The 16,636-nt window shown below is 32.8% G+C and overlaps 2 protein-coding genes across 3 annotated transcripts in view; one reads left to right on the forward strand and one right to left on the reverse strand.

Annotated features, from left to right (window-relative positions):
• Positions 1-4,198, reverse strand: part of LOC149800871 (TIMELESS-interacting protein-like) — a 53,307-nt gene extending 49,109 nt beyond the window's left edge. For both annotated transcript variants that reach the window (XM_089954892.1, XM_089954891.1), the window contains exons 1-2: positions 4,015-4,198; positions 1,307-1,455 (exon numbers count right to left, since the gene is read on the reverse strand). In XM_089954892.1, coding sequence (XP_089811018.1) covers positions 1,307-1,454 — 148 coding nt within the window. In that variant the 5' untranslated portion in view covers position 1,455; positions 4,015-4,198. The remainder of the gene's footprint in view (positions 1-1,306; positions 1,456-4,014) is intronic.
• Positions 4,199-6,522: 2,324 nt separating this feature from the next.
• The window catches only part of LOC149800872 (uncharacterized), a 39,719-nt gene continuing 29,605 nt past the window's right edge, over positions 6,523-16,636 (forward strand). Inside the window, exons 1-2 of the mRNA XM_089954893.1 lie at positions 6,523-6,697; positions 9,495-9,593. Coding sequence (XP_089811019.1) covers positions 9,527-9,593 — 67 coding nt within the window. The 5' untranslated portion in view covers positions 6,523-6,697; positions 9,495-9,526. The remainder of the gene's footprint in view (positions 6,698-9,494; positions 9,594-16,636) is intronic.

Below are 16,636 nucleotides of genomic sequence, written 5' to 3' on the forward strand. Positions count from 1 at the left end.
ACTTAAACACTCTTATAAATATTACTGAGTAAATAACAATTAAAATACCTTAAAATATCCCAGTCATTCAAAGCTGTAATAAAAAATTGTTTAACTGACATGGATCATTATGGAGGAGTTCCAAACTTTGTAGTGAATTGGCATTTAGCTATTTATTCAAGGATTTACACTAATACTTGCAATTAAATCAATATTTCACCAATAAAGCAATTTTAAAAAATCAAGTTTCAACAACTGACATTTTTTCATGAAACAAATGTCTCTACTTTTTAAACAAAAAAACCATGTTTTGTGCAAAAAGCAGTGATGTTTTGCAGGTACACATGGCACAATGTGCATGATGCCTCTCCCTGGAGTAATGTTTTTCATATAATCTTTCAAAGATTGATTATTTTGGGGGAAAAAAGGGTAATTTTATACCCAAAAGTAAAAAAATTCATTACAGAAAAAAATAATTTTTTATTGACAATTATTTACAAGGTGAATAACTAATATTCAGCCACTAAATAGCATCGCAATTTCCCATTACTCTTTCACTGTCTTTTTGATATTTAGCTGGGATTTTAGCCTCTTCATCTCTTGGTAACTCACACATTAGCTTATAGTATGGTCTGTTTTGGGACCCATTTGTACACAAGTGAAAGGTGTACAGGAAGACATGAAGCAGAGGCACCCTTTTTATTGGGCCGGAGGTCCATAATTAATTTTCCTGGGGTGGGGTGGGCAAGAATTTCTTGACCCACTACTGTCATGATTTATTATTTTGCACATTGTAGAAATAGTAGGATTAGTAAAATTGACACAAGGCAAGAAGAAGTTCAAAGTTACATGCCCTGGAGGACAAATGAACATTTGAAGGCCTGTACAGGATGGGATGCAGACCATTGTTCGATATATACTCAAACTTCACTTAAACAAAATGCTACATATATCCTTACCTAAAGGAAAACATGAAAATGAATGCATAATTGTTATAATTCAACTAGATGCAATAGAATTAGATATTTTCAACATTTTCTGGGACTTATTGATTATCAGTATATGCTTACAAAAACTTTGCAAAGACTAGACACATGATTTTGAATGTATGCATTCTTGGACACAAGCACAAAAAAAACAAAGTAGCACAACAATGAATGTTTGAATATGTACTTAAAACAAGTGTACAATGAAGTGTACTATTATATAAGGTGACCAAAAGTGTCAATAACAACTGTTTCCTTTTATTTAAATAAATCAAATTTTCTTTTTTTCATAAATGAAACATAAGCATGACAAAATCTATAATTGGAGATCAAGATCTAACCTGCCTCCTCTGTATTCTGATCCCCCTCTCCATTTGCAGCATCTTCTGGGAGGTCTGGAAGTGGTGCAAGAGAATGAAACTCAGTATCATCTTCCTCTTCTCCATCCATCTCAAAAATGTCCTCCATATGAAGGTCTACAGACTCCATGCTGTGAAAAAGAATGTGTGGTCATCTGTAGTTAAATAATAAAATTGGACAACCCTTTTTTGGGAATAGTCTCATTTCCATGCATCTGTCAACTGAATTATAATGTGATTACCTGTAATGTGAGACCACATGTTTTGACAGGTCAATTTGTTGGCCAAAAGGGTAGTTTCTCAAACAGATTTCACTGTATATTTTTCTAATAAAATAAGATAAAACTGAACATACAAAGTAAAAAGAATTAAAAGAACTACTAACATCAATGGCAAATCATAAGCTTTGTATTGCAAATCTTACTGTATACAACACCTATGAAACCAAGTGATTTAAATAAAGACCCAAATAGGGCACCCGTATGCAAATAAAATAAAAGCAGGATCTATTTACAGCCCACATCTTTCAATCAAAAGATTAGTTCATTATTCATTCACTTACATGTACCTATATGTACCTTTAACTCATTCAGCCCCAGACCCGTTATCAGTATCACTGCTGCTATGCCCCAGCAGCGCTAAGCTGTGTCTAGCTGCGTGTGCCCCAGAGTTTTTACCTGTTTGAAAAATTTTGTAAACGTCGTGCACATGCATTCACTCTTACCTTAATTTCTCTGCTTATATCCAATTAAAATCCAAGAAAGTTTCACCATTTATTGCAAATGAATTTGTCTACACAGTGATGTATTTTTTTTCCCTATTTGTCCAAGTCTTTCACGACTTATTTATAAAGAATTTACAAAATTATGTGCAACGTTTATCCGCAAGAACTCGATCATCATCGCTGTCAGCATCCTCATCTTCGGACGATTCAATCTCAGAAACTTCTATGTCCGAATCGAAATCTCACAAAATATCCAACTGCCGAACATATCTTTCCTCAGCTTGCTCAGTATTTTCAAGATCAAACCCGAGAAACTCCTCATTTTTGCTCTCATCAAAAATCACTCTTACGTCCGCCATCATTTACGATTTTTCATGACCAGAACACGTGTAGTTAAACCGCTTTCAAAACAGGAGCCCTTAGCTTCTGAACAATTCAAATTTCCGCAAATGAAAGTAAAATCATTTCTAATTGGTTTAATAGTTGTTAGTTTTTGGAATAAACCCATTTCTAACCAATCAGAGACGTTGAATCTAACACACATTCATCACGCTTGGAGACGGGATCGGCCATTGAATGCAGTAAAAATATCACGACTACAGGCGGGATCAGCCATTGAATGCAGAAACCGGATCACGCCTACAGACGGGATCGGGGCTTAAAGGGTTAATTCCAACCATTTTCAATTTTTTTTAGCATTAGTATCATTGTTGCAATTATTGTTAATAAGAAGCAATAAATTATCTAGGATAATCTATGGCTACATCCCTTTATATTAACAGATGGCACATTTGCTCCTTTTCTGGGTCAAAACCAATTCGATTTCCATCGTATTCGACCACCTCATATGTGGGAGGATGCGGGTTCAAACCCTGACCAAGTAATAAGACTTATAAAAATGGTACTAGTAGCTGCCTCGCTAGGCATTCAGCATTAAGAGGTTAGTGTTAGGCCTGGCTGGCCTTGTGTCAGGATAATGTAACTGGGTGGGACATTATGCTACATGTTTGTGGCATACTGCCCAAGTGTTAGACATCACTGTAAAATGTCACAATGCAGACATCAGAGATAATACTAAAATTGTTAAAGTTACATTAAAAATCAAAATCACACACACACACACACACACACAGGGAAATTTCAAACAAATAAGATGTGATATCCACAAATAACATGTGTTTATTTGTTGTCTTGTCTGTTGTGTAAATATGCCTCAGACAAAGACTTAGTGCATATGTGTGCAAATGATAGTTAAGAACTAGTTTTGCACTTTTCATTGTAGGTTTGGTTCATCAATCTCAATCAATCCCTGACAAACATGGTCCCCTGGATGCAATGCACTCTAAAAGGACTGTTATTCACCATTTAATCTATATTCTTTACACACACCCACATAATCTGAAATACTTGAATTTTATATGGAAACCCAACTATTTTACAGCATATTCAGTAATAACTTGACAAATGATCTACCTGCCTTGAACAGCCTGTTGCTGTGCCAATAACACAGAAAAACTAGAGAAAGAAAATAAAATGTACATGACGCTAATGTTTTGACAAGTATTTTAGACCTACATCGACATATTTTTATGAGTAAACGAAAGGCCTGCCCCAAAATCTCCTGACCTTTCAGACCCAGTAAAAGACAGTTAGATAGATATGTATGGCGTAGATATTTAGACAGATATGTTTGGGTATCTAAAATAGGTTGTACTAAACAAAGAAAACCGATTACTGCAGTAAACATCTGGAATTTTATAAATTTCACCGCATTTCTAGGAAACGGTAATTTGTACAGCCTTATCACAATATACTATAGTGATATAGGGCTACATATATATCTACATAAAAAGCCAACATGGTACAACTTGTTCTTTACTGATACGCATGCAATTCAATGTATAATTTATTTATCCACGTAAACCAGTTATCCTCGAAAATATGGTACTATAGACGTTATAATCACCTCAAAACTTCGTCAGAAGACTGTTACCGATTTGGATACTGGAAAGAGGCTAAAAGTTGTAAGCATAAAATCAGATTAAGAACTGTAAAATAAAACGTTGCCGCTCACAAATGAATGCAAGCTGACTTAAAAATTTTATACGATACGATTTTATGTTTTCAGAACTTAATTTTCGCGGGAAATGGCGTGCGGACTATAATTTGCATAGAAGGAAATATTTAAATTTCGACGCGGTAATGTCAGTGTCAGATACTGACATTACCGCGTCAAAAAATGTATATATTTTCAGGGATCAGACTATCAGTACTGTATTAAAATACTCGAATATTTATTTTTTAATTTAAAACAGTAAACTTGGCTCCGTTTGAGTTATACATATTTAAGTTAAACCTTTTCTTTTAAACTCCATTTTTCATTTATGCCTAAAGTTTTCTAGATTTATTTTAAAATATGGCAAGAACATGGAAAATAAGGAAAGTATGGAAATAAGTCCAAATTACATTCCTGATGAATCACACAATTTCCTTGCTCCCAAATATTGAAAGTATCAACAATTTTGATGACCAGTTAGTTTCTCAATCAGCTCTTTAAACAAATACAAAATAGAAAAATAAAACAGAGAAAAAACATGTGGATTTTTTTGTTGCTGCTTTTGTTTCATGATTTATATTTAATGTTTCAACTCTGGGGTTCAATAACTAGGCAATAATAATTTCATATTAGGGTTCAATAACTAGGTAATAATAATTTCATAATAAGGTTCAATAACTAGGCACTAATAATTTCATATTAGGGTTCAATAACTAGGCACTAATAATTTCATATTAGGGTTCAATAACTAGGTGATAATAATTTCATATTAGGGTTCAATAACTAGGCACTAATAATTTCATATTAGGGTTCAATAACAAGGTAATAATACTTTCATATTAGGGTTCAATAACTATGCAATAATAATTTCATATTAGGGTTCAATAACTAGGCACTAAAAATTTCATATTAGGGGAAGATGAGGTGGACAGTTTGATTTATGTTTAATGTTTCTGGGGTTCAATAACTAGTAAATAATAATTTCATATTAGGGTTCAATAACAAGGTAATAATAATGTCATATTAGGGTTCAATAACTATGCAATAATAATTTCATATTAGGGTTCAATAACTAGGCACTAAAAATTTCATATTAGGGGAAGATGAGGTGGACAGTTTGATTTATGTTTAATGTTTCTGGGGTTCAATAACTAGGCATAATGATTTCATATTAGGGTTCAATAACTAGTCAATAATAATTTCATATTAGGGTTCAATAACTAGTCAATAATAATTTCATATTAGGGTTCAATAACTATGCAATAATAATTTCATATTAGGGTTCAATAACTAGGCAATAATAATTTCATATTAGGGTTCAATAACTAGGCATAATGATTTCATATTAGGGTTCAATACTAGGTAATAATAATTTCATATTAGGGGAAGATGAGGTGGACAGTGTGATTTACAGAGCCTGCTACCTATAATGACAAAAATATCCTAAAATGTTATTTTTTTATTCAGTCTGTTACATCCATTGGAAGTAGACCAGTGCCAACATATTCTTACATCAAACAGGTAGGCAATAATTTTTAAATACTCATGCATAGTGCAATCAAGTTAAGTGGTCGATCAAATTAAAAAATATACATATGAAGCTGTGAGTCAGGATTCTAAGTAACCATTTCTTTTCTCACATACATCTATATATATATATATATATATATATATATATATATATATATATATATATATATATATATATATATATATATATATTATTTGTCAATTTGCTGTTATTTGAAACCTATTTTTATTCTTACTTAAATTCACAAATAATATAGATTTCTTGATATTTTATTTTCCACATTCAAATTTATATAACATAATTGTCACATTTCCTACTTATTGTAAACACACTGTTTTGTTGGGAAGGAAAACTTTGGCATGATTAGGCTAACCTGGACCACTGATATAATTCTTATTTGACTTTAAATTTAATTTTGTTTATTTCTTTTATTTTTGTTTTAAATATTCTTTACTAGTTTACCAATGTATTCTTGATATCTTTTAAATGTTGCAGTGTTTGGAACTAAAGTTATAAAATAAAACATACAACTGGCAAGTTCTATCCAAATCTGGATAAATCTTCCTACTTTCCAGGCTATTTTTAAATATCGAATTATTCCGCATACAATTCTTCGACTACTTCATTCTGATGGTTTTCTTTTTGGTAAAGTTGTGAGCGGCCAAATTAGAGACCACTTGCAGCAAAGGTAAATATTATAAATGAAGAAATTTAAAGTTATTTCTTCTAAGTATGTGAAAATTAAATCGTTTATAGACACATCAAAGTCACAGTATATCTTTCAACAAATATTAGTTATGTATAATAATGAAACTTATGCAGTCAATTGTTTATCATGCAATACCCAATTTTCGTTATACTGTTATATAATTTCGATACTAATCTTTTGGTTTGCTCGGTATGATCATTCTCACTTAAGCCAATGGAGGAAGAAAAAATATTTGATCGAAGACGAAATATATGCATTTTATGTTTACGCTTACATTCTAAGTGGATCAAAATGTTATTTTATTAAGTGCTGCTTACGGTATATTGGGAATACCGATACATCCTATTACCACGGTAATACTAAGAAAACATATCCCCAATATTTCTCCTCTGTTTACATTTCATTTTTATCATATTGCATTAATAATCAGCGTGTTTGGTGAAGGATTTTAATTTCCGACCAACGGGACCACCAGAGTGCTGGCTATTCCGAGGTGACCTCTAACGAGGGGCACTCAAAAGGTGACGTACTATAAAAAGACAGTTGAGAAAAACAATGACCGCTAGTGGTACATTTAATCAAGATTTTATAAAACCAAGTTGTAGTAAATTCATTAACCGATTATGACTTAAGATAATCTTATGTTAAATTACATGGCATAGTTTTAGTTTACTCCAACCTCTGTAAACTTCACTGGTCTGTGTCTAGAAAATATTTATGAATTTGAAGGGATGACAGGGTTCATTAACTTGTCTTTATGCTACTATTCTAAACTCTGTAGCAGTTTGATTGAAGAGTGTCAGTCATGTCACCAATTATGCTTATATTATTTAAATTCTGTTTTTAGACATTGTGCTTGTTATGATGTTTTGTTTGAAAAATCCACAAAAGGGATTGTAACTTGATATGGTATAACTGGGATTTTACCACTTACTTAAATTTGTATGATTTTGTTTATCCTGAATAGAGTTATTTTTCATTTTTTTTTAATATTCACAGACTTCTTGACATTATGTTTACATGCATGTTATTCAGACGTTACACATGTTGAATCAACTGAAGAAAATAATGTTTTGATAAAAGGACATGCCACTGTATGTCCTATTACTGCATTACTCCCAACAGTTTCATTATACTTACATTTTAATTATTATCCAACTTCATCAGTAATCATTGTGTGAGACATTTGTCATGGTGAATGATTTTCAATCATTGTGTGAGACATTTGTCATGGTGAATGATTTTCATTTCTGATCATCTGCCAAAGCACTGAAAATTCTGTAGTGGCTGCAGACAAAAGACGCTCAAAGAAGAACATCTGTTCTTGGAAATACTAAAATGATGCTGTACTGTATTTCATGTATTATTTCGTACCCTTTTTTTTTATTTTTATACAATCCAGTTATCTAACTAATAATTATCTAAATGTATCATATGTTTTTTGTTTATATCACTGTATTTTTTCGAAATATCCTTTACATTATTGGACATAACATTTCTACTAAAAAGATTTATGTTTGCAAAAAAGATCAAAGATGCCTTATGGCCATTTTGTTTTAGAAAAATTAGTAAAGAATTTTTACTGAGAAAATACAATGATTGATGCATAAGCTCTCATATTGTCATTACAATATCTATAGATGTTATTAACAACTGGACAAAGGCCTTCACAAAACATAATCCTTAATTATCGTTAATTAGTTCTCCTTATTAAGTCTGTCACTGTAACAAAACACCACATGTGTTTTAAAATGAGTTCAGAAGCAAGGTGATGCTTTCTTATCCAACAAAAATTATATCTCTGAGCACATGTTAAAGTGAAGACCACAGACCAGTGATGAACTAGTCTTATTGTTTCCTTATAGTCATACAAAAATAAATTGTAAAAACCTTGTCATTTTCTGTTGTCAGTATGAAGGTCACAGACTCCGTTAAATCGATTTGTATATACACAGTCTTTTAAGTGCTTCTGTTTTGACTTGGATATAATTAACATTTTGTTATGAATCTATTCTATGATATACCCCTGTATTGTTATCTTTATTGATGAGTTCGAATAACAAGTAATGTGTATGATCGCTGATCTTCACAACATCTGGCAGCCTTGCTGATTTGACCTTCTCCATCAAATCTTGCCCCCATCTGGTTTCAGCTGGAATAACCAAAGACTCTAAGCATATTTAATTTGCATGTAAATAACACTGCATAGCCATATGGTTATTGTAACAATGTATATCATAATTAAAACAAGAATGAATTGTTGATTTAGAGGTGTCTATTGATAATGGAATATAGTTGTGTCCTAATACATGAGGATTATCATAATTGTCAGGTAACTGGAAATAGTCTTTTTTTTATCTTTGCAGAAGCTATAATTAAAAACTGCCCTGAATAAATACAGTCTTTTACTCCACCAAAATTTTGTTTCATATTTCTTGTGCACTTAGTCTCTTGACAATGTAGACTCATATCGTTGCGTACAATTTACCAATAAATAATGCCCATACATGTTCAGGCCATCTTAATCAGTTTGCCAACATTACACAACATAACAGCTACAAAGAAGTATGCTCTAAAAACGAGCTTGGACACTGAGACATTATGCTCTCTATCTGTACCTTTAGTTTGCTGAGTAGTGTGTGTTCCATAGAACTTGCTCAGTTATTATCCCTTTATTTTTCATATATGGTCAGTACCACAAAATGATAATTATTTATTTTACATATAATTTTTCATACACTGAAATTATTATTTTTTCGTGTACAAACAATTACATGAAATATGGTAATAGGTATGATGCATTAATGAACATCATAGCATATTATGAGATATACAGAACTGTGAAATAAATACTGTTTTTCACTTCTGTACTGGTTGGAGTGTTTACTGCAATGCATTTCTCAATGCCAATCAGAAATCTATTATTAGAACAACGATGCAAAATAACACATCATGTAACTGAAATGTCTTGTACGTAGGCACAAGCACATTCTTCATCTGTTCAGCTAGATTGTATATGCATGCCATGGTATATTAATTTCTGTTTTTGACTTTGAAACTGGATTAGAAAATTCATATTACACAGCTTTCAATGATTTTATTGCTTATTGTTATTTAATCTGCATGTTTTGAATTTTGTTTTCTTTTCAGAGTTTTTAGTAACCTTTCAAAAACTTGCAAATATGCTGCGGTCCTTGGCACTATCCTGCCGATCTGCCTATACTTGTCTATTGATACCAGCAGCACAAGGTAAGAACAAAGTACTGATAGTTAGCTGCTCTTTCTTTCATTTTTTTAGGGCTAGGGTTATTATATATTATGTTTATAGTACCTGCACTAATACCTTTTGGATAACCCAGTGTAAATCCTGTGAAAGTCTGGTGTTTCCTGCAGACTGTTAAAGCTTAATACTGCACCATGACCTAATTATACTACACAATGACAAAATTTTGTGGTGCTGTGACCCTATTTTCATTCACCCTGACCCTTTCAATAACAAAACATCCATTTCAAGATTTTTTTGTAGGATGTCATTTTCCTGTTCCAAATCATGTTATGGTCTTCCTAATGGTATCCTACAAGAGTTGTTTCTCGTGCTCTATATGAGGCAGAAAACTAGTCTTGCATATTGATAACCAGATGTCATTATGTCACCAGTCCAGCTGATGTTACTTTAAGACAGTTAACACATCAATTCACATGCAGTAAATCCTTTAAACAATCGCAGGGATCGTCCTGGGCTTCGCCAATGTCGCAAATTGCGATTTTTTTTCCTTATTGGCGATAAAAATATCCCATCTGGCGATTTTTTTTGGCGACAGACTTTTTGGTTATTTAATTTGTACATACAATCATGGATTTGGACTGGATAAATTATAAGGGAGAACGAAAGGAAGCCACACACTTGACTAAGCAATGCATAGGAATCTATCTGTTACACAAACGATCCTTAATCATCCTTTGTTCGTATTGACAACCCCATCTTTACAGTGCATTGTTACATCATAATCTGCTTATGCTGACATCTGGGCTGAGTACTGTATGCTGTGATACAGTCAATCATGCTACCGAACTATACCTACGACTGTCCGACTTCTGAAAACGCGAATAGAACAGATAAAATTAATTGAATGGCCAATCCTTCCGTTTTTTTTTTTTTTTTACATATACCAATACAACTGTTTTGCTGAACCTTCATAGAAAACTGATAACATTTTAAGTACTGACTACTGCGCATAAATACAAATAGAAAAAATCTCAATCACAATTATATCTGTCGCCAGTGCAGCATTTTGCTCATTGATCTTTTCCTTTTGCCATGTTACGGCTGCAGAGACTTAAACTCCGCAACAAGAAATAACAAAAAAAACAAAACAACAAGTTTTGCATAAATAATAATAATTATTTATTTCTCAAAATACAGGAGTGAAAGAATCCCTAAATTGGGTGTGAATTTATGCTTATATATACGGTCCAATTTTGCCAGGTGTTGACTCGTGTAAGTTTCATTCGTGGGAATGGTGATCCTATTTTGCTTTGTCTTGAAAATTTATACAGCATTCAGTGATCATTCTTGGGATTTAGGAAGCAATTCACTACAAGCTTTGTGAAGCTAGCCATTGGGGGGGGGACCTGCTGATAGACTACTGGTGTCACCTGTCAGCACTGTGGACTGTGAACGTGGATTCAGTAAGATGAAACTCATAAAAACTGACATCAGAAATAAACTCTGCATCTCATCTCTCGAGAATTGCATGAGAATCAGCATGTACAGATGTGAAAAATTAGACTTTGAAACTGCATTCAACAAGTGGGCAGCCCTAAGATCGCAACGGATCTTCATGTAACACTTTGTAACATTTTGTTAATGCTTGTTGTAATTAGAGTATTAACTAACCCATCTTTTGTAATTTTCATTGCCTGTTACATTAAAAGACTAAATTAACACTTGGAAAAATGTACACTACTTGTTCTGGCGACACTTTTTGAAAATTGGCGACAAAATATTGAGGTTGGCGATTTTTTTGGCGACAGCTTTTTAAAAGCCAGGACCATCCCTGAATCCTGTCATAACAAAACTGGGATTATTCATCTTGTGATTACGGATAAATCTCAAATGTTGCCATATCAGTTGTGCCATCAGTGAGGGTGTGTGTATGACTTGGATTTTTAATCTAGGTTTAACAATGTTTCAGTCATATTGCTATGATGTCTGCAGTGTGGCAGTTTATTGTGATGTCTAGCACTGGGGCATCATGCCACAGACATGTAGCATGATCTCCCACCTAGTCACATTATCCTGACACCATTGTGACCAGTCTTAACACTAACCTTTTAATGTTGAGCGCCAAGTGAGGCAGTTGTTAGTACTATTTTTGTAAGTCTTTGGTATGACTCGGCTGGGAATCGAACCCACAACCTCCCACATCCGAGGAGGATGCTGTAACCACTAGACCACCAGAGTGGTTTCATCAGTGAGGTAACATTCCATGAAGTAACATTCACAGTGAGTCTAAAAATCTGGAAGCATTACCTAGTTCTTGATTTTATTTTGCATACTTTGAGATTTAAAAAATAGGAAAATTGGAATTGTTCATGTTTCCAGTCCAAAGTAGATCACCACATCACCCCTATGCCTGCCACCAGATTTGAAATATATTCAGTTGACATATATTTTAGGTTAACCTACTTAACAAATGGATCTGAAAGCCTTAAAAGAATAGGAAGATCTATTTTTAATTCATCATACTTGGAACATAAAAAAGCTTGGGAGGGGTAAATACATTTGACCTGAGTTGAATTAAACTTTTTAAAAAAACAACATGATTTTTATCATTTTATTAATTTTATTAAATTGATTTCATGTGTGTATGAATTTAAAAGTTGATTGCTGATGTACAGTTTCAATTGCTGAATTTGTGGTCCTTTTGCCTTCATTTAATTTAGACAGTTTCAATTCATGTTTTTAATGCCTGCCTTCCCATTAACATTTATATGCTGACATGCAGGGCAGGTCAAATCATATAGCCCAGCATTCCAGACTGTTAATTGTCTATGTAGGACAGTAAAAAAATTCCAAGGTACAAGTCCAGGACAAGTGCTTTTTTTCTCTCTTTTAAAACAAGTCACTCAAGTGCTAATTTTAATACTTACCTGTAAATCACTTTATCTACATTTATGTAGCAGTTCATGCCTTCTGGACATACTGAATACTTGAATATACTGGGCATACTGAATACTTGAATATACTGGGCATACTGAATACTTGAATATACTGGGCATACTGAATACTTGAATATACTGGGCATACTGAATACTTGAATAGACAGGGCATACTGAACACTTGAATATACTGGGCATACTGAATACTTGAATATACTGGGCATACTGAATACTTGAATATACAGGGCATACTGAATACTTGAATATACTGAGCATACTGAATACTTGAATATACTGGGCATACTGAATACTTGAATATACTGGGCATACTGAATACTTGACTATACTGGGCATACTGAACACTTGAATATACTGGGCATACTGAATACTTGAATATACTGGTCATACTGAATACTTGAATATACAGGGCATACTGAATACTTGAATATACAGAGCATACTGAATACTTGAATATACTGGGCATACTGAATACTTGAATATACTGGGCATACTGAATACTTGAATATACTGGGCATACTGAATACTTGAATATACAGGGCTTACTGAATACTTGAATATACTGGGCATACTGAACACTTGAATATACTGGGCATACTGAATACTTGAATATACTGGGCATACTGAATACTTGAATATACTGGGCATACTGAATACTTGAATAGACAGGGCATACTGAACACTTGAATATACTGGGCATACTGAATACTTGAATATACTGGGCATACTGAATACTTGAATATACTTCCATTTATCCATTTACATTCTGTGATATTACCCTAAGTGATCACTGATATCTACTGCATGTGCGTGAATTCTTTTACTGCTTAACTGCATATATGCCTTAGCTACCAAATTATCAACAAATCAGAATACCTAATAAAAACAAAACAAACTCGATTTCCAGTAGAATTAATTGGCAGTGTTTTAAATGATCTTTTATTTATGTGTTTATTCCATCCAGATATAAACAAGTTGATCACCTTTGGATTTTTCAATCCAGTGAGTCAATACAATGAAATTATTAGTGTTCGTTTCCTTTCCTGATTAAATGACCATAATGAGTCTATTTTTTTGTATTGGTTTTACAGAGGAATCAACTTAAATATGTAATAATGCATTTGAAGTGAAACAGTTATACCAAAGGAATGGTCTCTGTTTGCTTTTGAACAACATGTATGTTATATTTGCTTTAGTATACATAGGCGTCTTTTCTACTGGGATAAAATGAGTTTAATAAATTAACTTTTGCATAGAAGGTCAAAACATTCAGTGAAGGAAATTTCACATGACAGTAGGAGAATAAAGCATATAGTTGTCACTGAGTCTGAGGTGACTATTTCTCCATAGAGACGTAAACCAGACTCTGTGTCACCAAAAATAGTAAAATATGACACAATTCTTAATTTTCAGCCACATTGGGTTGTTTATTATCCAAGGCTTGAGGCCATTTTAAAACTAAATGAGAAATTTCAATGAAATTTAAAACAAATAAAGTGAAAACCATCTTAAATACAGCCTACACCTTAGTCCTATATACAAAAATCATTTTCTAATATGGAATTGTGCTCCAGGAGAATGGTGTCAAGTTAATTTGTAAGAACAGACTTAGAACGAGACTTTGTCCTGTCAGTAATCTCTTCTTGTGAGAAGTTAGGGAAGGTCTGAATTCCATTTAATTCTTTTCCCTTCTTGCTGATGAAAGCCCAGATGTTACAATATTAGAACAAGAAATAGATACCTTGACAATAATAAATAAATACAAAATAAGCATAAATAAATATGTTTTACATTATTACTTTTTGATATGAATTAAAATGTATGAATCTCATTGAATCTAAGTAAGAGATTTACATTTTTGGAGAAGTGAAAATGTAAGGCAAGGAATTTTCTGAAACCATGACTATACAACCACTGTCCAGCTAACAAATTGCTTTGACCCTCTTTCTCTAATGATGAAAACCAACTCACTTTCAAATTTGAGAAATTGACACTTTTGAGTTATATTGACAGTGTGACTAGAGTCCAGCGAGAATGTGATAGGAAATGTTTACACGTTTATTAATAACTATTCATTTGTCTATATACAGTGACTTACTTATCAAACATAAGTTTATTTTGCATTTATAGAGCAGTGACTGTCATTGGTAAACATTCCCATGACTACTTAAAGTAGGGAGAAACCATTGTTTGGTTAGGGAACACCTGGCTGCTGACTGCAGAAAACATTTGACCATTATATATGTGACCTTAATATAGACAATTTGTTGGGAGGAAATTAGAGTGGCCATTGTGACCAGGTAATCACCATGAAAAGTTGACTATTGAGACAGGTTTGATTGTATAATTGTTGTATTTTACCCTTAAATATTGACTTCTCTGAGTACAAAATTTGAACTGGACACCATTTTGGTCACCTTAAGACTTAACAAATGAACTTGGCACTTACTAATTACAAGAATTGATCCCATTTTGCATTAAAAGAAGTTAGCACATTTAATTAACAGCATAATCCCTTTTTTGATTGTGATACTGCCTGTTAAACGGCATTATTTGAAAAAGAAGTCTGGTTTACAACCTATAAAAACAGTACCTGTTATTGTCATGTAAGTTAGATCTGTGACCAGTCTAATACATTACTTGTGAAATTAATAGCAGGAGAATCAAGAAAAATGTGTTGACATGGAAACAGATATGAATAAATTACAGTTGGCTATAAAATAGTTGTCTGTCAAACTACTTAAAATTACATTTTGCCATGAATGTCCATGGATGTCTATTCTAAATTTCTCCGGTGTTCTAATTATTAAGGCATGGTGACCTTAAATTTGAAATGTCCATTAAAATTGTTATCATGGGGAATTAACCAGAGATTGATGGGTTTAGCTCTGGTGGTTTATGAATGTAATTTTAGCTTTGGAGCTTTGGTTTATGAATGTAATTTTAGCTTTGGAGCTTTGGTTTATGAATGTAATTTTAGCTTTGGAGCTTTGGTTTATGAATGTAATTTTAGCTTTGGAGCTTTGGTTTATGAATGTAATTTTAGCTTTGGAGCTTTGGTTTATGAATGTAATTTTAGCTTTGGAGCTTTGGTTCATTAAATTTTGCTTACGATGAATACTTGTTTTCTGACCTTAAAGAGAATCTATGTCTTACTTGACTGATTTACAGAAATTGTGAGTACTAGATGTCAACTTAATTTATACTAAAAGTCTTTCATCATTTTATTAACTTTAACTAAATTGTTCACATTTCATATCCATAAATAGGAACATACACTGGGTGAATATTTGTGTATGACAATGGAGATTGTAATACTTATTTACCAACAAAATTTTCTAGCACCCCATCCCTTTTCCCCAATAGGTAACCAGATTTTGATCTTCCCTCACTATCTGATGCCCTTGTCTTGGCTGCAGTTGATGTGTTCACGCTTCTGCTTATGAGTTGTCAAGGGGGAGGTTTACTTGGAAAACGGCATGGAGTTTTCCATATCTTTTGACATGGCACGTAGCAAATGGCAGTTGGTACAACATGTTGCTTTAATGTTTCACTGTCGTGTCTGGCAAGAATGTTATCAGAAGGCAGTCATAATTAACAGAGATTCAGATATATGTTTTATTTAAGATTAAGTATTAAGATTTAAATTTATATAAATTTGATTTCCTACAATATCCGATTGGAGCTGTTTCAACATCTATTGATCAAGCTGTACATTGAGTTATGGGATACTCTTACAGTGTGTGGCTAACATAGTTGTAACGTATGGAGACTATTGGATTATACCAAGCACAGTAGAAGATCTAGTTGTTGAATGAATTGTCAGTGTGTTGGAAATTTGTCACAATTTTATAAGCCATAATTGATGGTCAGTAATTAATTCATTAGTTTGTAAATTTCAGCCAAAAAAGAAATAGAACATTAAAAATTAAACTGTTTTACTTGCATCATTTTATTTATAAAGCCCACTTTGTCAGAATATCACTGTACAAGTAAAGATATTGAAATAGCATAGTTATTAAGGTAGCATCAAAAGATTTTTTTACTGCAAATAGTGGTGAGACCAATTTTGATATCACCAGTCACATGAAATACCATATATTCTTGCCTAT

The sequence above is a fragment of the Sinohyriopsis cumingii genome, chromosome 4, assembly GCF_028554795.1.
Source record: "Sinohyriopsis cumingii isolate HCF-2022 chromosome 4, ASM2855479v2, whole genome shotgun sequence".
Lineage (NCBI taxonomy): Eukaryota > Metazoa > Mollusca > Bivalvia > Unionida > Unionidae > Sinohyriopsis > Sinohyriopsis cumingii.